This window comes from Carcharhinus amblyrhynchos, chromosome 23 (assembly GCF_965287045.1).
Source record: "Carcharhinus amblyrhynchos chromosome 23, sCarAmb.v2.hapA, whole genome shotgun sequence".
Lineage (NCBI taxonomy): Eukaryota > Metazoa > Chordata > Chondrichthyes > Carcharhiniformes > Carcharhinidae > Carcharhinus > Carcharhinus amblyrhynchos.
The window spans coordinates 24,704,122-24,731,810 of record NC_137346.1 but is presented as its reverse complement, the minus strand read 5'-3'; the positions used below and the strand labels follow the sequence as shown (position 1 = coordinate 24,731,810).

The 27,689-nt window shown below is 41.5% G+C and overlaps 1 protein-coding gene across 1 annotated transcript in view; it reads right to left on the bottom strand.

Moving 5' to 3' along the window:
• Positions 1 to 4,545: 4,545 nt before the first annotated feature.
• The window catches only part of LOC145357433 (apoptosis-inducing factor 3-like), a 59,762-nt gene continuing 36,618 nt past the window's right edge, over positions 4,546 to 27,689 (bottom strand). The window contains exons 11-19 of the mRNA XM_080210762.1: positions 25,372 to 25,485; positions 25,043 to 25,116; positions 24,859 to 24,922; positions 24,667 to 24,743; positions 21,916 to 22,033; positions 18,683 to 18,781; positions 9,881 to 9,956; positions 9,407 to 9,511; positions 4,546 to 6,134 (exon numbers count right to left, since the gene is read on the bottom strand). Coding sequence (XP_080066888.1) covers positions 6,101 to 6,134; positions 9,407 to 9,511; positions 9,881 to 9,956; positions 18,683 to 18,781; positions 21,916 to 22,033; positions 24,667 to 24,743; positions 24,859 to 24,922; positions 25,043 to 25,116; positions 25,372 to 25,485 — 761 coding nt within the window. The 3' untranslated portion in view covers positions 4,546 to 6,100. The remainder of the gene's footprint in view (positions 6,135 to 9,406; positions 9,512 to 9,880; positions 9,957 to 18,682; positions 18,782 to 21,915; positions 22,034 to 24,666; positions 24,744 to 24,858; positions 24,923 to 25,042; positions 25,117 to 25,371; positions 25,486 to 27,689) is intronic.

The following is a 27,689-nucleotide window of genomic DNA, read 5'->3' as shown; positions in this document are numbered from 1 at the left end:
TGTCAAAATGTTTCTTGCATTAGGCTTTGATATGCTAAAAATCATGTACATCAGCCATATCTAACTTGGCTTGTTTTCGCTAAATGGCTGCAATGGGAAAATATCCCACTGAGATAAAAGCTTTAGCAAGCAGGTAAGGAGCTGCCTCCTGGTGGTCACAAATATATTTATTGAAGTAAAATGTTGCCGACAAAAAATCCTCATTGTGTTAATAGCAGTCTTAGAATATGATTTACTTGGCAACTTTCGAATGATATTCTTCCTCTTTAAGTAAAGAATTTTTAGACATGACCCAGCCAGGTAATCCATTTTAAAACGAGCTATATTTTTTGTTCGTTGTTTCTCTGCCCTAACGTTCAACTACCTGGCTGCCAAGAATCATTCAACAGCAACTCTTTACTGTTATTTCCTTCATCACTGCCACCATCCCCCTCCTCCCCCCACCCCCCCGCCACCCCCCCCCCCCCATCACCACCAATGCAATGAAAAGTTCTGCTCAATCATCCTTAGTTATTAGCAGATATTTATAAAGAAATTGGACATTTTCAATTGGGCTGTAGGCTACAAAATTAAGGAAACCCGCATAAAATACCAACTTTGGCCTCAGCTGGAGTAGTGTGTCCAGTTCTGGACACCGCTCTTTCTGAATATTGTGAAAGCATTAGGAAGGGTCCAGAAAAAATTGATGAGAGTAGTTCCTGGGATGAGGAACTTCAGTTCAGTAGTTCAGAGCTGTTAGGGCTGTTCCCCTTGGGGAGGGGAAGGTTGAGAGGGGATTTGATAGATGTATTCAAAATCATGAGGGGTCTGGACAGACTAAATAATGAGAAATTGTTCTCATTGGTGAGAGGATTGAGAACCAGAGGGCGCACATTTAATGTAATTGGCAAAAGAAGCAATGGCAATGTGAGAAAAAAAATTTTCGCACAGTGAGTGCTGGGTCCAGGATGCACTGCGTGAAAGTGTGGTGAAAGCAGTTTCAATCGAGGCATTCAAAAGGACTTGATTTATTATCTGAAAAAAATTGAAAGGCTATGGGGAAAAGGTGGACGGAGTGGGACTAGTTGAATTGATCCTATAGATAAGCAGAATGACCTATAATAATTTTAATGATTCCATTGAGTGAACACCCACATCATAACTGGCTACGTTGAACTTGGATCAGACCTAGTGTTAAAAGGATGAAAATCCAGCACTCTGTGAGCTTACTTGTTTTTGTGCTAATTAGTTCAAAAGAAGAGAGTTGTGTCCATGTCTGATGAACTACCTGGTCATGGCAATCCTGAAAGTCCATCCACATTATCATATAGATTTGACTGTCGATACTGAATGGTATATGTAAGCAAAAGCAATGCCAATCCATTCAAATTATACATAGAATCCCGACAGTACAGAAGGAGACCATTTGGCCCATCGAGTCTGTACCAACCACATTCCCACCCATGCCCTATTTTCGTAACTTTCATTTATCCTGTTAATCCCCCTGACATTAGGGCCAATTTAGCATTGTCAAATCAACCTAATCCACAAATCTTTGGATTGTGGGAGGAAACCATAGCACCTGGAAAAAACCCACGCAAACACAGGAAGAAAGTGCAAACTCCATACAGACAATGACCTAAGGCAGGAATTCAACCAGGTCCCTGGCACTGTGAGACAGCAGTGCTAACCATTGTGCCACCACGCCACCAGGGACTTGCTGCGAGTAATTCCCGTGTGTGGCCTAAAAATTATAGTTAGCAGACGATAGTCCATCAACAACACAAATTCTCTCCCTTACAGGAACTGATGGAATTTCTTTACTCCAAGGATAATCCCCAGTACATCCCTTTCAATCTGCACATAGTTACATTCAGCCTTACTCAAGATTGGAGAAGCAAAAGCAATGGGTCTTTCTTCATCTGATGGCATGATGTGGGAGACCACCTCTCCTGCACCATGAGAGGATGCATCATAAGCTATCTGTAAGGTTGAGTAGTATCAAAATGCATAAGAATCTCAGATTTGAGTGACACTCCTTTGCCTTATTATCACGTCAAACCAACTTCTTATTACAGCACAAAAGGATGGAATGCAACTGAGTTTTGCTGCTTCTGTTGTTCATTTAGGGTCTTCTGATGTCCTCTTTTTTGAGTTCTCTCCACCACTCCCCCATTCCTTTGAATTTTCAGTGCTCTACCCTCTACAGGGTCATCCAGTGCTCACCCCTCTATTGTTTTTCGATGCTCCCTCTCTCTAGGGTTTCCATTGCTTACCCCCTTTCTGAGATTTAATACTATCCTCTCGCCCCCTGCACAGGGTCTTTTACTACGTACTCTGAGTCTGCCATTGCCTCTTCCTTGAAGGTTTATTACCTCCTCTGAGTTCCAAAGCTGTCTCTTTTGCAATCTCAGCCTCTTTAATTTCTCAAGTTTCTGGGACACATTCTACAGCTCCCAAGGCATTTTCTCCCTTCCTACTTTAAACACTACTCTGTTTCCTTTGTATTCCTCTCTTCCAGAAAAATAAACTGTCCTTTTCTCTTCAGCTCAAGTTTTACTTCTCCTGTTCCTGAAGGCTAATCACTGTTCATTTTAATTTTGTATATCTTTCCAAACTTCTTGACTCGCTGGCCACACTGCATCTTGAGGTCTGGCCCTTCCTCAAAAACTCAGTCTATTCACCCAAAATCAGGCAATCAAGTCAGTATCCCTCTTTTCCAAACTTCAATTTAATTGGATAATCATAGGCTCTGTATCACAATTTATCCCATCCTCGTCGCCAGTGTTATGTAGTTGCACTCCTGCCATCAAGACAATTTATTAGGAACGAAAGGTATTTATTGAATAAGAGAAACAATGTACAGGAGTTTGGAATCCTAGGCTGCCTTGCTATAGCAGCCCTGACTGCTCCAGTCTTTACATGCTTATTACTTGGCTTCCAGGTGTTTTCTGCTCAAGGATCACCCTCTGGGATGATCACTCACTCTTGGTTCCCATTGATTCCTCAAGAGACGTAGCCCTCTTGTGCGGGGCTGAATTAAAGAGACATCCAACACAATCAGTGCACTGCCTTTAATTAGCTTTGTACAACAGCTCTTCCAGTGCAGGACTCGTTAAAACCCTACTTAAGGCTGTGAACTTTAGAATTTAAATCCAGGTTTCCATTAAATACTAACATCAAACAAATTTTGATTTATTTGTTCATTTATAGGAAGTCAGTGTCACTAGGAAGGCTAGCATTTATTTCCCATCCCAAGTTGCCCTTACAAAACTGGTGGTGAACTGCATTCTTCAATCGCTGCAGTCCCGGAGGTGTAGGTACACCCCTTGTGTTGTTAGTAAGGGATTCTGACCCAGTGACAGTGAAGGAACGGTGGTGTATTTCCAAGCCAGGATGGTAAGTAAAATGGAGTGGAAACGCCAGGTGATGGTTTTCCCAGATCTCTGCTGCCCTTGTCATGGGTCTGGAAATGGCTACAAAAAATTTGAAAAGTTAAGGTTCTTTACCTGCCATTCGCCAGCATTCAATCCAGGGTACATCCGAGACCTAACAAATGAATTGAAAATGTCTAAAGAGCAGTAAGTAAACAGGGAATAAAGTTTGTAGGTGGGATTTTCTGGCCATGCTCACCACAAACTGGAAAATCGCATCTGAGGCCAATGGAACTTTCCCATTCCCCTACCTACCCACCTGGCTGATCACCTCCCCGGCGATCCCCAATGCAGAATACACAGCTCCCCACATCCTGCCTCCCCCCTTCAGGCCCTGCCCCCTATGCTTAGGTTCCACCACTTTGCACTGCCCAGTGCCAGGCAGGCAACGCTCAAGGTCACTGTTCATCCCTGTCCCCAGCCACCCAAGGGCTTTAATGGCCTTCAGTCCCACCAGCGAGGTCATCACATCTAGTCCCTGTTGGTGGGGGACCGTACGTGATCCTCGCCAGTGAGGACCTTAACTAGCTAGTGAGTCTGGACAATTCCATCCCGGGCTCACTAATAATACTTAAATCGGATAATCAATATTTAAATTAACCTGGCCCCCTTTCCAAATCTGATTACACCAGCAAAACAGGACTGGTAATATCACAAGAGCGGGAAATCGGGCACGAACCCAGTTTTTCATCTCTCACGCGATCTTATCAGTTCACCACACCAGCACGTCACACCAGCCAATTGGTAAGATCGCCTCCAAGATGTCCAACTAAATCAGACAGGTTGTCGATAAACAAAAACGTAACTTGAAGGAGCGCAAAAAAGCGTATCAAGCAGTGACAACCAAGAGGCAGAAACACAGTACTACGAGTTCAATGTCAAACTGACAGTCAACCCAAAGCAATTGATTGACGGAATGAGATCTAGAAGGCTCCAAACTATCTGAATTTATAAAGTCAGAGATTTGCAACGGATGGAAGTGGGGGGGGGGGGGGGGGGCGGTAGTTTTGCTTGAAGGGTTTAAATTGATTCAGAAAGAGAACATTTGATCCTTTCAACTAAATGACCAGGATAAATAGAACGGTGCTAACACCAGGAAACTAGTTTCAGAATTAAATTTACAAAGACGTCATTTTGCATTTATGATTAGATTTATTGAAGTTCAGAAAGTGAAACACCAAATGGTTTAACAGTGGATAGGAAAATTCAATGTAAAAATCATAAACCAATCAGTACATATTTATCTCTTTCATCTGAAATTATAAAGTCTTATTATTGTGCATGAAGAAAGCACTTTTATTTAAATACAATATGAACTATTTAGAAGCTCAGAAAACTTACTTGCATTGAAAAAGAAACTTGCGACATTTTTTTAAAAAAAACTATAAAGTGAACTGAGCTGGAATGCTCTTGCATTAGTCAGAGTAAGCCATCCAAACTCTTGCATCACATATACAGTGCAACTCTGCTGGAGAGAGAAGACTGAAAAGTTAACTCAGAGGGTCAATCTCTCTTGTTCTGGAATCACCCCATTTTCAGGGTGAATGTCCAAAGATAGACAAGAGTGGCTGCAATGCTGCAAGCTCTGCTCCATTCTCATTTATGGGATTTACATCTCAACTGAAGGAATAAATATAGAGTCAGATTTAGATGCTACTTTCAATAAATACATTCCAGAATTGTTTTATTTTTTGTAAGGAATAATGGTTCATCCAATAGACTGAGGAGTCACTGAGCATGTTTAAATTCTGATCTTTCTTGGCTTGAATGCAACAGAACAGTGAGAAAAACCATCTCGAAAAGGATATGAAAGGCAGAAAATCCTTGATAAATAGACTTTCAAGGCGTTTGGTCATCTTCTTTTAGGAACTATTGACAAAGTACATTTTGCACCATTCTCAGATTTTATTTCAGATTTTCAGGTATTTTTTCCATCATGTTCTTGGGACAAGAAGATTCCCTGAAATTCCTTACCATGATGTGTTTGTCCATTACTGGTGGGATTTAAAATCCAAAAGTTGAATATAGAGAAATGTGTTCTACATTTGCAGATTCCTCATTTTGTAAACTTTTTTTAATCAAGTTTCTGAATTAAGCAAAAAAAATTGCCAAAAGTAATGGATGGAAGGAAATATCAACAGAGGAACAGATCAGTGTATGTTTTTTTAAAAAGAGCACTCAAGTCTTGAACGCGTAATTTACATTTGTCTTAAGCTGCATATTGAAATGCATCTTTTCCAACAATAAAACAAGACTGATGACTTTCATCATGAAAATGCTTTACCCACCAGATCATGCTCAGTTTGTCTGAATATCTGATACACAATGTGTTCATCATCAGCTGTGATGATTAGTTATATATTCAAATTTGTACTAGTTATTTAATGGGCAATTATAGAAATTAAAGTAGGTATCAGAACAAAAAGTTACCTTTAAAAATACTATTCATTGGATTATTATGGTATTTCTATAAATTTGTTTATTCAACGGAATAAAAATTAAACTTTGGACAATGCTAGTTATATTGGATTCCAAGATTATAGAAATTATTTCTTGTATTCTCCAGATGAATATACAACAATGATTCAAAATAAAAACTTAATGAAATATAACAGGAAAGTCAATGAAGTGTTGCAAGGCTCCCTTAGGAATCTAAAAGAAGATCACTCGAAGCACAGATAAGCATATCAGATCTTTTTAAGCCATGGCATATCTTTATTCCTGTTTCAAAAAAGAAAGATGGATAAGTACTTCAGTCAAATACACCTTGCACTGCATTATAATAAGGACAACCAAACAGTAATTGAAACAAGAGAGTATAGTCAAACCAAAGGAAGTTTAGAAGTAGAGGAGGCAGATATTCCTTCTCTTGTGGTTAGGCATAAAAGTTTCACACTGCAAGAGAGCATAGAATCATAGAATCCCTACAGGGCAGAAGGAGGCCCTTCCACCCATCTAGTCTACATCAATCACAATCCCACCCAGTTCCTATTCCTGTAACCCCTTATATTTACCCTGCACCCCCTGACACTAGGGTCAATTTAGCATGGCCAGTCATTCTAACCTGCACATCTTTGGACTGTGGGAGGAAACCAGAGCACCCAGAAGAAACCTATACAGACATGGGGAGAATGTGCGAAGTCCACATAGACAGTGACCCCAGCAAGGAATCGAACCAGAGTCCCTGGTGCTGTAAAGCAGCAGTGCTAACCACTGTCCCACCAAACTGCCCTGAACTTAATTAAACTGAGCTGAAGGACTTCATGTCTGTCCATTCATTCAGACAAGTGGAGAAACGTGTGGGCTCCTATGTCGGAGTCCCATTCTTGCTTCCTGATTTTGCACAATGTGCTTTTCCCAACCATCCAGATATGGCCAAGAGTAATGTTTGTCACAAGGCTTCTGTTCAGGCTAGCAGCCATCATGCAATATAAGTGCTGTGGAAACTTAAGGCACAGCATGACACAGACAATAAAGAGTTCATGTCACAGGAGATGGAATTGAAGTAAAATTAAATGCATAGTTGCATTAACGTTTATCAAAGTGTTGAATTATCTATCTTTATAAGAGATTTGTGTGTCATGATATATAATTCTAAAATTGCATGCACCTTCAAAGGTTCAACACTCCAAATCGTGCACTGCCACCAGGAAGCAGTGGTTGAAAGAAAGCATGAATTGAAGATTGGCTAAGAATATGGCCACATATGGATTAAACCCCTGTCAAGTATCATCCCCTGCTAGCAGCGTGGGATTGGTGAACTTACTCTCAGAAACACTGATCAAGCATCAAAATCTAAGGCAACATCTAAACAGTCAATTCCGGTTCTGTGCGTCATTCTATTTCCCACAAAAATAGTGTTTCACTCTGAGCATACAGCAAAATATTGATACCATTTTGCAAAACCTTTTTACCAGCTTTATCAGCTGCCATTTTCTGTTCTCCACCCCAGTAGGTTTTCTGGTGGCAAAGGCAGTTTGCCAATGGTGCACTGCTTCCGCAAAATCCACCGCAAGGAGGCTGGAATATCCTGATCATAGCTCTAAAACCAATAGTTTAGATTTACTCTAATCCTAGTTTTCTATTATATAATGTGGAAGTTAATCACTTCCATGGATTAAATAAAGTGGGGAGTGGACAGAAGGTAATTAAATATTTTCTGCATCTCTTCATATAAATACTGACTAATAAGGTGTTCAAAAAAGTGGACTACCCTGGTTTATGATACTTCAAACAATTTTTTAAAGTTTAAGTTTATTTATTAGTGTCACAGTTAGGCTTACATTAACACTGCAATGAAGTTACTGTGAAAATCCCCTAGTTGCCACACTCCAGCGCCTGGTCAAGTACACTGAGGGAGAATTTATCATGGCCAATGCATCTAATCAGCACGTCTTTCAGACTGTGGGAGGAAACCAGAGCACCAGGAGGAAACCCATGCAGACTCGGCGAGAATGTGCAAACTCTGCACACACAGTGACCCAAGCCAGGAATTGAACCTGGATTCCTTGCACTGTGGCAGCAGTGCTAACCTCTCTATGCTTGCTTCCATGTTTTGGATTGTCTCTCTGACCTGTGTTCTTTGTTATTCATAGGAGTGACCTATCTTCCCTTTAACAGAATGTGGTCATACCCTGGTACTGAGTAAATATTGGTTTATTGTACTTCTAAGTAGGTTATTGAGTAGTAATGTTGTTCCTAAACATCGTGTGTTCCAATCTCTCAACAGCCTAATGTGATTGTTAGTGATACATTATCATCAGCGTCGTACATTAGCGCATCTGTTCATAAAACAGAATCATAGAATCCCAACAGTGCAGAAGGAGGCCATTTGGCCCATCAAGCCTGTACCAACAACAATCCCACCCAGGCTTTAATCCTGTAATCCCACATATTTATCTACCAATACCCCCGACACCAAGAGGGAATTTACCATGGCCAATCAACCTGACCCGCACATCTTTGGACTGTGAGAGGAAACCCACGCAAACATGGGGAGAACATGCAGACTCCACACAGGCAGTGACCCAAGATTGGAATTGAACCCGAGTCCCTGGCACAGTGAAGCAGCAGTACTAACCACTGTTCTGTTAACCGTTCCTGGTAAAGTTGACTGGAAGATAGTGAGAGCATTCATTTTGATTCTGGGGATGCACAGATATTAAGTGAAAAATAGTTGAAGATTTTTTAAAACTGAGTCAGAAATTCAAATATTTAAAAAACCAGAGAGTGAATTCAGCTTGTTCCTCACAAAATGATTTTTTGTTTAAAAACTTCTACTATTTTTCTAACTGAAGGTATACACAAGATAATTATGCAGTCTAAATTCTCCCTGGGCTACATTTGTTGCCCACTAGTATTTGAGCAGAGAGGCAAGTTATGTTATATATTGCTGCATGTGCAAGCATAAGATGAATAGAATTTTGATAGTAGGATTTAAAAAGCATAATGGGTCAGATGGCATAAGAGAAAACATTTTTAAACCACCCTTGAAACACAAAGCAAAAACATGTTATTTTGTGCAAGTCATCTTCACCCATTTTACAATCATAGAATCCCTACAGTGCAGAAGGAGGCCATTCGGCCCATCAAGCCTGCACCACCCAGGCTCTATCCCTGTAACCCCATATATTTATCCTACTAATCCCCCTGACACTAATGGACAATTTATTATGGCCAATCCACCTAACATTTTAGTATGTTCTTGGGCTATGGAATTCAAAAGGCAGAATTCTTGCTAAATATTATACTATCTTAATAACCAAATTAAGTGCCAAAACTCTAATAATGATTAGCAATTGTAAATATTCTACAGCAAACCTGGGTGTAGTAGCTCTAAATGTTACTTTTAGAGAATTGTGGCCTACTTTAATTTTTTGTAATCCATGATAAAAAGCTAATGGCCCTTATTTTGTTAAATTCAGGAAGAATTTCTCACTAATAAAACAAAAATCTCACATTAAACAAAAAATATTCTTAAAGAAGTGACATACTCAGCTTCACTCCTGGATATGGTCTTTCCTGAGGCCAGAACCTCAGCCACCTGGGCAACCACAGGGTCTTGGTTCAAACTGGCAACTGCAACAACCTTATCCTTTCTTTAAAAAGAAGTAGACAGAATATTACAGTTAGAAAAAACTTTTTTTTTCTATTTCCAATTTCAGCTTAACAATTTAGAATCACAGGTGAGATTTTCTGGCCTCCACTCAGCAGTTTTCTTGATGGTGGGAGGCGGTACATCATTCATTGGCAGCACGATTTTCTGGTTCCACCACTATCAATCGGAATTCCCACTGAAGCCACTCCACACCACTGGGAAGCTCGTGGCGGGGGGGGGGGGGGGGGGGGGGCGGTGCGGTGGTGGGAGGTTGCCATTGGCAGACCCAGAGAATCCTGCTGGCGTGAATGGCCGGAGAACACTGGCCCATGTTTATTTTCTTCTAATAATGTTCACACCAAAAACTTACTTGATGTAAAATGCTGCAAAGTTCAGTTCATCAACGGCACCTTGAACTATGACTTCTTCATAACCTGCACCATATCCTGCCGAAGTATAAAATACAAACTTTTAAAAAAAACTTCAAATGTGATTGTCTCGCTGAATTTTGTGTGGACAGGATAACTCTGCATTGACTGGAAACATTAGTCTCCATAAAGTAGATTTAGTAGATAGCACAGAATTATAGAATGGTTACAGCACTGAAGGAGGCCATTCAGACCCTCAAGTCTATGCTGGTCCTCGATCTTAGCAAGTCACACTCCCCTGCTCATCCCCCCATCATTAAAAAAAGAAATCACTAGCATTTTGTATCCTTGAAATATAACACACCGTTCAAACTTGATAACTTCCATTCCAAGAATAAAGAAAATTACAGCACAGGGATGGGCCCTACGGCCCTCCAAGCCTGCACTGACCATGCTGCCTGACTGAACTAAAACCCCTTACCCTTCTGGGGACATATCCCTCTGTTCCCATTCTATTCTTGTATTTGTCAAGATGTCCCTTAAAAGATGTCGCTATTGTATCTGCTTTCACTATCTCTTTCCCAGCAGCAAGTTCTAGGTGCCCACCACCCTTTGTGTGTAAAAGAAAAAACTTGCTTCGAACATCTCCTTTAAACCTTGCCCCTCACACCTTAAATCTTTGCTAGTAATTAACTCTTCCACGCTGGGAAAAAGCTTCTGGCTATCCACTCCATTTGGAAATTTAAAAAAAACTTACCATTAAATAGCACTTGAGGGTACCACAGGCTTTACTGTGTTTTGTGCTATGGTAGTTTCAATCTGAGAGTGCATGCATATAGAGGATTGGGGAAGTAGGGGGGGGTGGGGCGTGGTGCTTGTGGGGATATCAACAGACAGAGAAATGGCCAAGACAAAAAGTAATGGGGCCTGCATTTGATGCATTTTCATGTGCCTAAATAAAAAGTTAATAAAATGTTGAATACACAGCAAGATTTTTTAAAATGACATTTGCACCTCAAGCTCAGGTGACCAGAATTTTGTATAGAAAACAATACAATCCATGAAAACAATATTAAAACCTATGTATGGCAGCCAACTCCAAACTAACTAGTCAATACTGCTGTGCTAAATGGTATTGAACCTACACACACAAAGAATCATTTTAAAAGGTTGAAAAGGCATGCATCAAACTGCAAGAAATATCTTGGAAACTCTTTTGCTAAACAACAATTTTTTTTAAATTGAGGGAGGAAGATATTTGAGGAGGAGAGAAAAGGATAGCAACAAATTAGCGACATGTACTCCACTGATGTAAGCTAAATAGGAAGGAGGGATTTCCATTTATGCTTCAGGTCCTCAAAATGCCCCATTGCACTTAACGGCTGATTAATTACTTCCGAAGTGTATACAATAGTATGTAAGCAAACTCTTCATTTTAGTTGCACGTCATCCATTATAACATCTATCAACTGGGCCTCAGGTTATAAGATATTGACAATGCAAAACCAGTCGTGCAGTCTTAAACGATGACGCAGCGGTTATTTTCCAGCAATGTCTTAGCAACCTTTGTAGGCTAAAATTGCATGCATGGTTATTCAGTTGAAACAATGCAATGTAAAATTACTTCACAACTGGGCATTTCTTTTTGTGGGTGAGCTGCGATAAAAGTACTACTGCAATGGCACTGGCTGCTAGGTAACAGCTGGAAGCATAAACTCCAACCATTTTTGTTCTCTTCGTTAACCTTGAGACAATCTATATGTCCGACTGTTACATGAGCAGGGATCAGTACGCACCAGAGGATGAAACTTGAAACCTTCTTTGTGTTTTTAAGGCTCAGCCTTAGGCATTGGCGAAATATTTTGCCAAATTGCGTAATGCTTCATACACAGTTGTCTTTATTATGCACATCCTGAATGGAACAAAGATAAAAGCAAAATACTGCGGTTGCTGGAATCTGACGCAAAAAACAGAAAATGCTGCAAAATCTCAGCAGGTCTGACAGCATATGTGGGGAGAGAATAGAGCCAATCTTTCTAGGCTAGACCCTTTGTCAGAACTAAAAGCAAATAGAATCAGCAGAGATTTATACTATGAGGGTAGGGGGCGAGGACGGGGCTGAAATGGGACAAAGGGAATGTAAATGAGGATGAAGAAGGCTCAGAAAAGTGCTAAAAGTGTCCATTAAGTGATCAGAATGTGTGAGGTGGTTGAGGGACTGTCTGGGGATTATGGCAGTTGCCCGGAAAGGGAGTGGGGGAGGGCGAGGTGGTGGTGTTGGTGGTGGTGATGCAAGAAGGACAGCTGGAAAGGTGAAGTGGAAAATTGGAAGTGAGAAAGAATGATGATAAAATGGATGAATGAAAGGAAAAAAAACGAAAATGAAATAAGTGTAAGTGGGGTGGAGGGGAGAGTTCACGCTCTGAAGTTGTTGAACTCAAATGTTTAGTCCAGAAGGCTATAAAGTGCCCAATCGGAAGATGAGGTGCTGTTCCTCCAGTTTGAGTTGGGGTTCACTAGAACATTGCTGAAGGCCAAGGACGGACATGTGGACAGGGGAGCAGGGTGTTGTGTTGAATGGCAAGTGACAGGAAGCTTGTGTTGAAGTGGCAAGTGCTTGCAGACAGACTGAAAGTGTTAGCGAAGCAATCACCCACTCTGCCTTTGGTCTCTCTGTAAAGTACCCCACACTGAGAGCAGCAAATGCAATAGGTGAGATTGAAGGAGGTGCATGTGAAGCACTGCTTCACCGGAAAGGGGGGTTCAGGACCTGGGACTGTGAGCCGGGAGGAAGTAAAGGGTCAGGTGTTGCACCTACTAAGATTGCATGGGAAGGTGCTGTGGGCAGGAAGTGAGGGATTGGGTGTCAAGGAAGAGTGGGCCAAGGTGGCCCAGAGAGAACAATCCTTGCAGACAGGGGGTGTGAAGGGAAGATGTGTTGAGTAGTGGCATCATGCTGGAGTTGGCAGAAAGAGCAAAGGATGATCTTTTGAATGCAGATGCTGGTGGGGTGAAAAGTGAGGACAAGGGGGACCCTATCTTGGCTCTGCGAGGGAGGGTAGTGAGGTGAAAGCAGTACCCAGTGAGATGGATTGGATGCAGTTGAAAGTCCTGTCAATCACAAAAACCACAATTGAAGAAGAAGGAAGACATAAGAGCAGTACTATTTTGGAAAGTGGCATCATCAGAAAAGATGCAGCTGAGGCAAAGCAGCTGAGATTATGGGTTGGAGTCCTTACAGGATGCGGGGAATGAAGAGCTGTAGTCAAAGTAGAAACATAGAAACATTGAAACATAGAAAAACTACAGCACAAACAGGCCCTTCAGCCTACAAGTTGTGCTGAACATGTCCCTACCTACTAGGCACACCTATAACCCACTAAGTTCCATGTACTTATCCAAAAGTCTCGTAAAAGACCCTAACGAATCCGCCTCCACCACCACTGCCAGCAGCCGATTCCACGCACCCACCACCCTCTGAGTGAAAAACTTACCCCTGACATCTCCTCTGTACCTACTCCCCAGCATCCTAAACCTGTGTCCTCTTGTGGCAACCATTTCAGCCCTGGGAAAAACCCTCTGAGAGTCCATCTGATCAATACCTCTCAACATCTTATACAACTCTATCAGGTCACCTCTCATCTTTTGTCTCTCTAAGGAGAAAAGACCTAGCTCTCTCAACCTATCCTCATAAGGCATGCCACACAATTTTTTTATATATAGTGAAATCTGTAATAGATACTTAGAACTTTATTTTGTTTCATCTCACCATGGCTCCTGATGTCTGTCCATAGTGCCTACTGGGTAAGTTGGCATGAAGTTTGTAAGAGCAAAGGATGGTGAGTAGGGAATCATGGTTGGTGTGAACTGGCATAGGGTCATGGGGATCAGTGGAATGGTCATTGGTTGGCATAGTAAGAGGGGCAATGAGGTTAAGTAGAGGGACATAGGTTGGCATGGAGGGTATATGGGATGAGTTGGGACATGAGTTGGCATGGATGGAGTATGGGGAGTGTTTGCAGGAGTGAAAGAATGGGAACTTGAGAGCTGTTTTTGGGTTTTAAGTTTTTTTAAACAACTTAGATGAAGTCCCAGAGTGCATCTCTAAATGCTGTGCCTGAACTTGCGAGTTAACATGTGGCTCTGTACCTTTCTATGGGTCCAAAACATTTTCTATAATAGATGTGTAAGGTGTACAGAATATTACTGTTTGGGTTGAATCAAAATTGCACACAAATTCAATATGAACTCCTTGATTCAAAACTCCTTCACGTTTCTAGAAATCAGGCATTTGTTTTACAGATAGGAATTGGAAAATAATTGCTTTTTATATTGACTCTTTTAATATACATGAAAACGAGACATCTGAATTAATATGTGCTTGATATATTAATATTGGTACCTTCACCACATGGCATGGTGGCACAGTGGTCAGCACTGCTGCCTCACAGCGCCAGCGACCAGGTTCCATTTCTGGCTTGGGTCATTGCTGTGTGGAGTTTGCATGTTCTACACATGTTCTGTGTGGGTTTCCTCTGGGCACTCTGGTTTCCTCCCACAATCCAAAGATGTGCGGTTTAGGTTAATTGGCCATAGTAAATTGTCAGGGGGGACTAGCAGGTTAAATAAGTGGAGTTATGGGGATAGGGCCTGGGTGGAATTGTGGTCAATGCAGATTTGATGGGCCAAATGGCCTCCTCCTGCTCTGTAGGGATTCTATGAACACGGACTGCAGTGGTTAAAGAACGTTGCTCGCTGCCACCTTTGAGGGGAGTGTGTGCTGGTCTAGCCAGTGTCACTCTATCCTGTACATGAATTAAAAAGAGGAAATTGCTTCCTCATAGATTAAACGTTCATATTAGCTTACTTACAGATTCAAAAAGACAACACTCACTATTGTGTTGGAAAATCTTTTGATCTTTATCCAAAAAAGTGAATGGAAGAAGGACAGGCTTTTTAAAAAAAGACACCAAAAGGCAAGACAGGCAACAGGTGGCTTGAAACAACACCAGACTGCAGGAAGAAAGTTGAGCTACTAACCTAGAGGAGAAGCAAAATAGAAGCTGCATTAGACCAAATGGCCCTACATGAGCCCACTCCACCAGTCAATACCATCATGGCTATTCTTCTCCTCAATTCCACCTGCATGTTTACTCTTCATACCCCTTGATTCTGAGACCAAAGCGCCCGTATCCAGGATTACTCAACCAGGGGAAACAACTTCCTAGTCTTCACTCTCTCAAGTCCCTTCAGAATCTTGAATGCTTCAATGAGATTGCCTCTCATTCTTCTAAAGCCTGGAGAATATGGGCTCCCTTCACTCAGCCTCTCATCATAGTTCAACCCTCTCATCCCAGAAATCAATCCAGTAGTGAACTTTCTCGTATCGTCTCTGATGCAATTTATGCTTCCCTTAATATGGAGATCTAAACTCTGCATTGACATACACCACATTGCATCATTTACACAAATATTTGTGTTGATTGCACTGAAGGATTCCAGAATGCCAGTTGGTGAAGGATCAAACTGATAACAATCTTTACTCAGCCTTGTATTTATCTACAAAATGAAATATTACAAGTATTCACCAGCTAACTCAACATGGTTTCAGGAAGTGTCTCTATTTTTTATTGGTTATTCAAGAGGATAAACTAATTAACAAATTAACCAACAAATAAGTTAACAGTCTCCTAAAGAGGCACTGTAACTAAAAACAAAATCTTCAACAGAAACTGGACAAATTAAACTAAATGGTCACTTCTGGGCTGATAAATGCATTCCAGCTCCTACTGAGCACACCACAAAAAGCCTCAAGTGTAACAGCAGACAACCTCTCCAGGGACACCTGGGTGAAAACATAGCCATGGATTTGGGGCGGGGGGGGCGGAGGTGGTGTTGGTGGCAAGAGGTTTTCCAGCAGTCGTGTGAGTTGTTGCTCTATAATAGTGAAGAAACCAATACCGCTCTTGATTCCATGACTTGTTTTTACCTGTACGTATCTTTTTTTAAAATACAGAAGCACGTATAAACCCCTTGGCTTCTCCATTAGCTGCTGACCAACAGGGTGTGATCTTCCAATGAGTGAAACCCAGACAGTTCACAAATTTACTGAACACAATCACTGTCAGATACTGTCTGGAGCGGGTAAGCGCTATTACTCTGGAAATACTGACTGGACAAGTCGGAACTCAGTTTGTGAGACTGTAATTGTTGTGTTGTGGGTGGCTTCCTGGAACTTGAGCAATGAACAATGTTCATATGAGTTAAACGTGGTGCAGTTTATGGCAACCTCATCTTCAGTAACTCTGGATTCAGAAAGCAACAGTGACCTCACTAACTCCAACAGGCCTGACAGCTTTCTGTCAATCTCAAATACTTTTTGATGTAGTTGACTGGAGAGACAAACTTCAATTATTTGTGTTTTCATTTCTCTTTTGACAATTTTCTAAACTCACGTTTGGTTATTAGTTGCCTAACATACAATATTGGTCCATTTTCTCATTCACTTCTTGGTTTATGTCTGACGATGATTGTTTTGCCTATTGTGAAATAGGATGTTATTGTCTTTGGAGCCTAGTCTCTCATTTTTTTCAGACGTGTTCGAAGAATTCTACTTCACTACCACAGTGGAAAAAGGCCATTTTCCTTCCATCCTCAGAGATGGAAAAACTTACTACACCTTCAAATCAAGATAACGACACCAGAAATGTTGGCAAATGGTCGTTGAGCAGGCATAGAACATGCCATCTTCACCAGCTAAATCTGAGCTCGTATATGTTTTCAAGACTGAACTCAAATTTTGACTTCTCTGCACAGACCATAGTAAAACCCTCCAAAGAGATTCATGCCTTCATGTTTTGCAGTATTTGCAGCATCATGGAACTTGAAGCAGCCAGAGACACGAGACAGTTCAGAATTTGCCCAAGGGGCATACTGGCACTGCTCAATGGACACTCTGGCATCATGCATTGGCCACTGGGCAGTGATCTGTGAGGTTGCAGGAAGGGCCAGCAATTGGGAGGTCATCAATGGACAGTCACTGTGCATGCACTGATCTTCAAGTTGACAGATCACTGCATGCGCAGTGGCCAGCTCAGCACTATGCTGCCGGCCACTCCATCAGGAATAGGCCCTGGTCAGTCCAGGTCAGATTTCCCTGGTCAGTCCAGCATTGATGAAGAATAGGAATGTTAACTGGTTCTCATCTCCAAACCAATGGTTGCTTAATAAATAAACTCAAATCCAAAAATGCCAGGAATCTCTACTGGGTGAGGTGGAGTATGCGGTATATTTACCCTTGAGCAAACCGAAAGATGTTCCAGATGAAGAGAATTTAGAAAGGTATAGAACAAAGAGGAGAGGGTGCAAAAGAGTACACACGAATACAGCATACCTAGACACACATTGACATATAAAGAAACACACGCATACAAAATACTGAGACACAGACAGACATATAAACACAAACACACAGCATACCGAAACACAGTTACACCATATCGAGACATACACAGATATGAGTGAATCCTGCTGGGGCACTCTGTAGTGCTCAGAGTGTTGGCAATTTGCTCTGGTGAGTACACTAAAAAAAAAGCAGGCGTAAAACACAGGGAATTACTCCTATTTTGCCACACATTGGGAACTTAGATTTTTTTTGGGATGATCCCAACCAATATGTGTGACAATGCACTTTTCAAACACTAATACACTGCAGTAAGAGTCTTAACATTAAGATTTATATTCCTTCAGTGTGTTCCTGCCCGAAAGGTGCTACTTTATATTCCTCAACACTGAACTTCACTTACTTGTTGCTGACTCCAATAACCTATGTTCCCTTCACAGATAGCATTACAGTTAGGTGTAAGAGATGAAGAGAAACAATCCTTCAAATACCTGTACTTCAATTCAACCTGAACCAGCAATATAACTACTTGTTTGATCAGAACTCAGATCATTAAATCACTTGGACCACTGAGTATTTTCTTTGGCTGAACAAGGATATATCTTCAGGTTTCACAAGGTACACAGCAAGCTCTGTTTTATGTGAATGCTAAACTTCCACAATCAGTACAGAGACAGGGTGTGTCCTGACTCCAGAGCAAAGCAAAGTGAGACTCACTGGAAGCTAACCTCACACTATTTAGTATGTTAAATCAAATCTAATTTATATTCTGATTGGGAACCTCTTAGACCTCACTAAAACGAGTGAGTGAGCAAACATATTTAGATAGTCGTTTAGTAGTACAAAACTCAAGTATTACTGAAAAAAAAGGGACATACAATCAAAGCTTTTCATCTTGCACTCATCAGGACATCAGACTCACACTGTGGTATAGTGTTTAGCACAACTTCACAGTGCCAGGGACCAGGGTTCATTTCCTGGCTTGGGTCACTGTCAGTGCACAGTCCGCAAGTTCTCTCTGTGTCTGTGTGTTTCCTTCGGATACCCTGGTTTCCTCCCACGTTCTGAAAGAGGTACTGATTAGCTGCATTGGTCATGCTAAATTCTCCCTCAGTGTATTCGAATAGGTGCCGCAGTGTGCGACTAGGGGATCTTCACAGTAACTTCATTGCAGTGTTAATGTAAGCCAACTTGTGACATTAATAAATAAACTTAAGAAATTCCCACAAACTATAACAGTGGACAGCAATCAATGGCTAACCAATCAGCACTCTCTTCCCATGCAAGATAAATTGTTGTCCCATTACAGTTTGGTCATTTCTTGCAAGTTCTCCTGATGAGTGCAAAACAAAAAGCTTAGCTCTCTTTCAGCAATATTTAGATAGCAAGAATATCAAGTTACCTGCATATCGAAGACTCTTTCCAAGGAAAGATGTCCAGAAAAATGGCACGGTATTAATGGCAGTGTTTTTCTTCTGCATGTTCAGGGCAGCAACATGACCTACAAAAACCATAAACATGTCTTAAAAATCGTTTACATATTAACATGCATAATGCTACACTATTTCACTAATGTAACAACTTTAAAGGCAGCTTTAACTTCACAAGAGCATTTTAAAACCAAGTATCACACTGAACCACATAGATACTAGATGGAATTTAGTTTCAGCAACAATTGAGAAACGGTGGGAGTCTGGCGTTGCTCTGTCTGGGTGGTCTTGTCCAAATCCAATCATGTAGTTAACTGACCAGCGTCAACCTCCAGCAGTACAGAGGGCACAAATCCTGGCCCTGAAGGCTGCTGGCCAGAAGCTGGGCAGCTCTCCATGGCTAACAGCATCACCAGGAGCGGTGGCTTTGGTCAGTAACGCTCCAAGGCCTTCACTGGGGATAGTCACTGCATCCCTGGAAACGTGCGGACTGGGATGAGGATCACAGACAGGAAGTGACTGAGAGTGGGGTCTGCTGAAAGCTCTTGATCTGCTGACCTGCTGGGTCCCTCGATCAGAAACTGAGTGGCTGTGAACAAGGATCCGTCTAGTAGGGCGCAGGAAAATCTGACAAGGTTTGCTGGGTGGCCTTCAGAAGCACTGGACTCCTGTGCAAGTCCCGTTAAATACCTGAGTCACAATTAGTTTTGGTGAGATCATGGATAATTGACTTCCCATCTTTGCCAAAGGATAGGATTCCTGTTGTCAGGTTCTTCCTGTCCCACTTAATAGGTAGGGCACAGATTTTCCGATACTGGGAATCAGAAACAGGTATTCCTACCTGATTCCTCAGACACGCCCACCCCTCTCTCACCACCAGCCCTCCCGGCCATCATGCTTGCTCGAACACACTCTATTAAATCCTGGACATTAGCTGAGATGACCAAAGGCTTGGTCAAAGAGGTAGCTTTTAATGAGTCTTAAAGAAAGAAAGAGAGGTTGAGAGGTGAAGAGCTGTACATGAGGGAATTCTAGAGCTTAGGACCCAGACACTTGATGATGTGGCCACCAATAGTGGAGCAATTAAAATTAGGGTCGTTCAAGAGACCAGAAATAGGTGAATGCAAATATTTCAGAGGGGTGAAGGAGATTACAGTAATAGGGAGAGGTTAGATCATGGATGGATGTGAAAACACAGATAAAAATTTAACATCACAACATTGCTCGATTGTTTCTGTCAATCCTGTGTCTTATGTCCTAAGTTATATAAGTAGTTTTGACTTTGCAACTCATCTCAGTAACATTTTCCCAAGGATCAAGCATCAGCTGTGGAGGCCACACCCTCCTCCCACAGAAAAATACTTCCAAAAGCAAAGTGATGGATTTAAAACTTTAAACATAATGCATGGGAGCAAAGAAATACTATCTTCCTTGGTCTTTTGTTTAATGAGTGCAAAAGAAAGGTTGTATACATGCTACACAATGGGAAATATTCACATTTGTTCTAGTTGTTCTAGTCCACAACCAGATTCATCAGCATCTACTGCAATGGATCCACCTGATCGGGAAGGACAATATTGCTGATTTGTGTGCCAGCTTGGCTCATGCCCAACTATCATTAGCGTAATCTGAGATCAACATTCTACTTAGCCCCAGCATTCAAAAGTTCCAATTTTGATTTTTTTTCAAATATTCAGCGCACGGATGTAAATGTTGCTGAATGGAGCGCTTCTCTACTTTTGACGAGCACATCAGTACAAGCAGTACACAGTTAGCTCAGCTTCTCTAACAATATCTATTCTGAAAAAAGTTCACCTTAATGAAACAAGATACGGTCTCATTTTTTTTTTACACCAGTTACCAATGTGAACTCTTCAAATTATAATGTCAATGAACACCGAAACTTTGAATTCCATGGAATGGGCTTCTGTCCAACAGGAACTAGGTTGAGACTGGACAAAAATAGTTTGGTTTTTCTCTTTGGGGGCGATCTTACCAAAAGTATTCAAAGTGCCGAGAGAGCGTGAAAATGGGAGAGATTTGCACCCATTTTTCGGCGAGAGAAAAAACTCAATCTTATGCAACTTTGAGAAATAAATAAGGCAAAAATATGTTTCCCACCAGAACGGGGAGTGGATGAAGTCTACTCCCATCAGGAAGTCAGCTGTTGAATGCTACAGGGTGTTACAGGGCATGATCTCCAAATGCACTATGTAGAAGAGCACATAGTGAACTGGGAGATTGTCATTCCCACACTGCCCTGGACATCACCTCCCCCACCCTTTGAATGTCCCCTGATCGCATCCCCTCCCAACTGTGTCTCCCCAGGTCAATTGTCACCCTAATTTCCCCCCTCAGCCGATTGCCTCCTGTTCACAAACCTGCCTTCCTAATTGATCATCACCCTTGTGATCCACAATTGAAGGGTGCGCAGCTCTCCATGCGCAGCTTCCACTTCAGGTCCAGCCCATTAATCTTAGGTCCCACCCCTTGGCACTGCCCAGCATCCATTGGTGTCTTCACAAAACAATGGTTCATGGCTTTCACAAATTGTATTAAAACTGTGTTGAATTGCTGTGCCCATTGGGCAGTGTCAGGGTGCCAAATGGGTTTCAAGCTGGCACTGCCATGATTCCAGGCTGGCAGTGCTAGGGTCACAGGCTGGCAATGTTAAGGGGCACTGCCTGTCCTGCCCCCAACCACATGGGATGCCTCAATGGCCTCTGGTCCTATTGGCAAGGCCATCGCATCTGGTCCCCACTGCTGTGGACCAAATGTGATCCTTGTCAATGAGGACCTCCACTAATGAGGGCATTAAGGTAAGTGAGCCTGGACGATTCAGTCCCAGGCTTACTAAACATATTAAAATAGGATCATGAATGTTATAATCAGCTTTGCGTCCTTATGCCAGCAATTCAGCACCGGTATCATCGCGAGAGGCAAGAACCCAGGCATAAACTCAGTTTTTCACCTCCCTTGCGATCTTACCAACTCACCCATTGATCAATTGGTGTAACAGGCTAGTAAAATCACCTCCTTTGAGTTGACAGTGTGAGCTATCGCATCAACACCAGACAGAAGCCTATTTCCTAGCCATCAGGGCCTACAATATTTTCTAAACATGAAAATTGACCGAACCTCTGTGCTAGAAAAAAAGTCAAGGAAATAGGATATCTTAATATTTCTCAAATGACCATCTCATTACCTTGCATATGCGCGATTTGCCAGTGACAAATATTAACACTCTCATTATTTTGCAGTGGTAGCGGAAATGACGTAACATCGCCAGCTGCAAATACTTTAGCAACACTGGTCTGCATGAACTGAAACAAAGAATCAAAAATCAAAAAAATTAATCATTTCCTGGTGCAGTCCAAATCACAGCATTATATTCAACTGCCACAATATTTCACAGAGTTCAACTTAGCAGACCTGATGGTCTCGTGGCATTATCGATAGACTATTAATCCAGAAGCTCAACTAATGTTCTAGAGACCTTATTCCATGGCAAGACTATCACTGAATCTGTTGCTTTCAACATCCTTGGAGTTCCAATTGACCAGAGACTGAACTGGGCCAAGTATATAAATACAGTCACTACAAGAGCAGTATGCTATCTTTTGCCACTCTTCAATTTCACTACCCTCTTGTCCTCTCTCAACCTGTCCCTTTATATTCACTCCTCACCCAACTATATCACTGACCAACTCCTGGACTATCATTCCTCATAACCTTTGTGTATTTCATTACTGACAATCCTATTACCGACCATTTATCTTTTTCCACTCTCACCCCAATCATCCTTTACTCCTTTTCTCTTCACTCTTTATCCCCATAAGAACCTCTTCCCTAGCTCTCATAAATCATTTCTGAATTCACAACTTCCCCACTCTGGCTCTCCCAACTTTATACCTCTTCCACTGATGGCTGGCTTAATTGTTCCCTCATCTGCCTTTGATGCCCGTATTCCAATCAAATACATCACTGTTTCCTGCACTCAGCACTTCGCCAACACAGTCTCCACCTCAACTCTCTAAAGCCCAAGGGATCCAGATTTTAAGCATTCATAGCATGCAACTGTTTTGATCAATTGCCAAATCTGCATTATCCACACCAAGCTTTCTCCCTATCAAATAAACAATTCTAAGATCAGCCAAACTCTTTTTCTAAATAACTAACCTTAAACTCTTCATGTTACCTTCATGTTAACACGTCGCAAAAGGGGGTCATGGATTTCTTTAAATCAAAGATGGCCCAACTTTTTTTTTTACAGGATGTGAGTATCACTGGCTAGGCCAGTATTTATTGCCCATCCTTAAATGTCTTCCATTTCAGAGGGAATTTGAGAGTCAATTACACTGTTGTGGGTCTGGAGTGACATGTATGCCAGACCAGGTAAGGAAGGCAGGTTTCCTTCCCTAAAGGACATTAGTGAACCAGATGGGTTTTTATGACAATCAACAATGGTTTCGTGGTCATCATTAAACTTCTAACTCCAAATTGTTATTGAATTCAAATATCACTATCTGTCATGGTGGGATTTGAACCTGCACCTCCAGATCTTGCCTGCTGTCTCTGGATTACTAATCCAGTGACAATACCACTATGCCACTGTCTGCCTGCTGCACAGTTGCCTCCACTGCCTCCTCATCATCTTCATCCACAAGCCCAGTCCCTAACCTCTCCCAAGACCATCCAAGCCTTCTGAAATGTTTTGCTCTCTTTGCAACTGATCTCTCCAAAATCTTGTAATCCATGCTCTTGTTCCCTTCCCCCTCAATTCCAACTCACTTGTTTTCTTTCCATTATAAATAATTCTCTTCCTCCAACCACCACCCTTTACCTTTCAAAAATATTGTCATTATCCCCTTACACAAAAAACAAATTTAATGGTCTCCCCACATTCAGTCTCTCTTCTCTTTGAGATCTGTGAAAGTATAACTTTCCAATTCACAGTCAAATGTCCCAAACCTTACTTGAACTCCAACAGATAAGGTTTATTTATTTACACAGCATCAAAATGACTCTGTATTGGCACCCTTTGTGACTCTCCTCATGCTCCTGAGCCTTTTGGCAGCATTTGACAATATTGGTCATTTCAGTTATCTTGAACATGTCTGTTACTGTACTACTCTGTCAAATGACAAAACATTTTGCGCACACCACAAGCTCCTTTAACTCAGCTGGAAAACTGAAATCATTATCTGGCTCCACTTGATAAATTCTGCTCTCTTGCCATTGATTCCATCCCTCTTCCCTGGATATCTTCTTACACTGAATCACATCATTCATCATGTTCAATGATTAGAAAAACTTTAAACCATACACCCTGTCCATCACCAAGATTACTTACCTCAATCCCTTTAAAACTATTCTCCCACCTTAGTCACTGAAACTACTGCATATCTGCATCACTTCTAGACGTAACCATTCCAACACTTCTGCAAGGACACCCAATTTTCCTCCCTTCATAACCTCCAATGCTCAACATTCTACCCACTTGTTTCCCCGACTTGCCCTAAATCTCATACACCCATACTGCCATCTTCAGGAACTTATACATCATCCCACAACATTTCCATCTCTCCACAGCTTTGCATGAAATAAATCAAAAGCCTCCTACTTTACAGTACACAGACATTTTAGAAAAACCTTGAATCTCTCGCCTGTGGGAATCTCTTATTTTAAGTTTCTCCATGTGTCGGATGATTTCCATGACTAATACATTAGGAAGAATCCCTGGAAATGAACGCTTGGGATTTGCTCGTATCCATATAGCGATGGAGAATAACAACAGTGAACACAATGAAAAAAAGCTTTATTTCTGTATTTGGACTTCAAACTGAAGGAGGGGAGCATGTGAAAGAGCAGCAATTTCTCATCTGATACAGAAAGTGTTCCCACATAAGATGGCTGATACTAAAGGTAAACAAACTCAAAATAAAGCAATCTGCACCTCATTAACAATAACTGTTCCCTTTGGATCCGTCTTTATGAGACTTCCGTTAAGGAATTGGGTCGCAGGCATGGCTCCTTTCCACAAGGAAGCAAGCAAATTCATGCAAGAGAGAACAAAATTTGAGAACACCAGCAATCAGAAAAACTAAAAGGTTTGAATAAAACATCCAGTTAAAAGAGAACTTTATACCAATTCCAACTACACAGACATCTGCTGGAAGAACCTTTCCACTTGCGAGTACAATTTCTTTCAACTGTAAATATATGAAGAAAAGCAATTGTTTTTCAAAGCCATGTTACAGAAATTGGAAGTGTATAAAGATACAAGCTAAATAGTTGGGAATTTAAATGATTAAACACTTAAGTGGATTTACCAATCCTTTCGCTCCCCTTAGCTCAATCACTTGTTCCAGCATGTAAAACATCACAGCTTCTTGTTGAAACGCCTGTAATTTCACAGGTTTAAAATTAGAAAACCAAGTCAAAGTTCCACATTTTATTTTATTCTATTAAATCTATCATGTCAGCGGAAATCATACAAGTTTATATTGAAAGCCTGAGGATAACTGGGACAGGTTTTAAGTGCTGTGTTGAAGATAACAAATGGAGAAAGAAAATACAAGAGTTTCCTTTCGGAACTTTCTCTAATCTACCAGTTCGAACCATCCTATTTATAACTTTTGAACTGAATTTCAACTTAACTTCATAATAGCTTTGCCAATTTCTTTCCCCAGCAAATTATAGTAAGGGACCTCAGAGTTTCCAATCACCGATACAGACTTGGCATTTTCAATCGCAGCGGCAGCTACCTCCATTCCTGGAACACAAAAAAAAACTCTTCAGAGAAATATTCCCATTACTTAAACTTGATGAAGCAGTGTGCCAGCCATAGCTCAGCAGTAGCACACTTGCCTCCAAGTCAGAAGGTTGTGGGTTCAAGTTTCAATCCAAACATTCACATAAGATCTATGCTGGCACTCTAGCATTTAACACTGTGGGCATGTTAAATTATTGGAGGTGCCAATTTTCAGATGAGATGTTAAACTGAGGACCTGTCTGCCCTATTGAGTAGGTATAAAATATGTTGGGAGAGATTTTCTGGCCATGCCTGCCCCAAAACCAGAGAATCCCGCTCAAGGTCAATGGACCTTTGCAAGGTTTGGCCCCTGCCCATTACAATTCCCATGGCAGGTAGGAGAAGAGAATTCCCATTTTCTATCTCTTTCCCGTGTGGAATCTTCCAGTCCTACTGAAAGCGACCCACCAGGTGGGTTCCCTGGGTGTTAGCAAAACACTATAGACATTAGAGGCCAATGAGAAACCAGCTCTGCAAAAATCACCACAGAGGAGGCTGGAAAGTCCTGCCCTAACCTTTTTCAATAGACAAAAATAAAAGGTCCCTGTTGCCACCTATAATCTCATCCACAGCACTGTAATAAGGCTGATCCATCATTAAATAATTTACATAAGAACTAGGAGCAGGATGGGCCATTTGACCCCTCAAGCCTGCTCCGCCATTCAATAAAATCATGGCAGATCTTTCCATGGACTCAGCTCCACTTACCCGCCCATTCACCTTAATTCCTTTACTGTTTAAAAATGTCTCTATCTTTACCTTAAAAATATTCAACGAGGTAGCCTCAACTGCTTTACTGGGTGGGGAATTCCACAGATTCACAAGCCTTTGGGTGAAGAAGTTCTCCCTCAACTCAGTTCTAAATCTGCTGCCCCTTACACCACATAGTATACTACAACTACTTTAACTCGACATCATTGCCTGCTAGAAGCATATATTTTAGTTGCTGAAATGCTGCGGACTTTACTCCAAAACTCAAACAAACCTATCATTCAGCTCATAGCAATTTCGCTGCCTGTAATATTAAGAAATCCTTAGATTATTGGCTTCAGATTACAGGAGGATATTTGAATCTTTTGATTGTTTGACTTGACATCGAATCAGAAACTCTTTGCAAATTAATTAAATTTGTAGATGATACCAGTTTAAGCAGCCAATAAAATTGAAAGCAGCAGCTTAGAAAATACACTGGACAAAGTATGCAAGCAGGCAGATGGTAGATTAAATTTAATACAAATATGCAAAATATTTCTCATAGGATTAGAAAAAAATGTGGGTGAAAGGTACTCCATAACTGATTTGGAAATAGTTAAGAATGAAGTTGCAAAAGACCTATGAATCTTAGCAGGCTCAGCCCTCAACATGTTCCGCAATTAATAAAGCTAATGGAAAGTTGAGCTATCTTGCAAAAAAAAAGTATACAATCAAAGGAAGCTATGATCAAACTGTACACTGCTCCAGCCCTCACAAATTATGTTCTGGTTGGGGTCATGGAGACACAAAGGTAGCACAGTGGTTAGCACTGCTACTTCACAGCGCCAGGGACCTGGGTTCAATTGCTGGCTTAGATCACTGTCTGTGTGAAGCCTGCACACTCTCCCCGTGCCTGCGTGGGTTTCCTCTGGGTGCTCTGGTTTCCTCCCACAGTCTGAAGATGTGTGGGTTAGGTGGATTGGCCATGGTAAATTGACCCTAGTTTCAGGGGAATTAACACAGTGACTATGTGGGGTTACAGGGATAGGGCCTGGGTGGGATTGTTGTGGATGCAGGCTCGATGAGCCGAAAGGCCTCCTTCTGTACTGTACAATAAAGGGAACTCAATTGTAAATAGTGCATAAAAGACAGAACATTGATTGCCAGACCTAGTAATGAAGAAAGATGAGAAACATTTTTCAGACCATAAATAAGACAGTCGGAGAGTTATGCAAAATAATGAACAGGATAAAAAAGACAAACCTGAAAAATTTAATGTTGGGAAATGAAGAGTGGATTTCAAACTTGTAAGGGAAATTTAGAATGGATAACAGAACATAAGAACATAAGAAATAGGAGCAGGAGTAGGCCATCTAGCCCTTCGAGCCTGCCCCGCCATTCAATAAGATCATGGCTGATCTGTGGTAGCTCAGTTCCACTTTCCCGCCCTCTCCCCATAACCCTTAATCCCC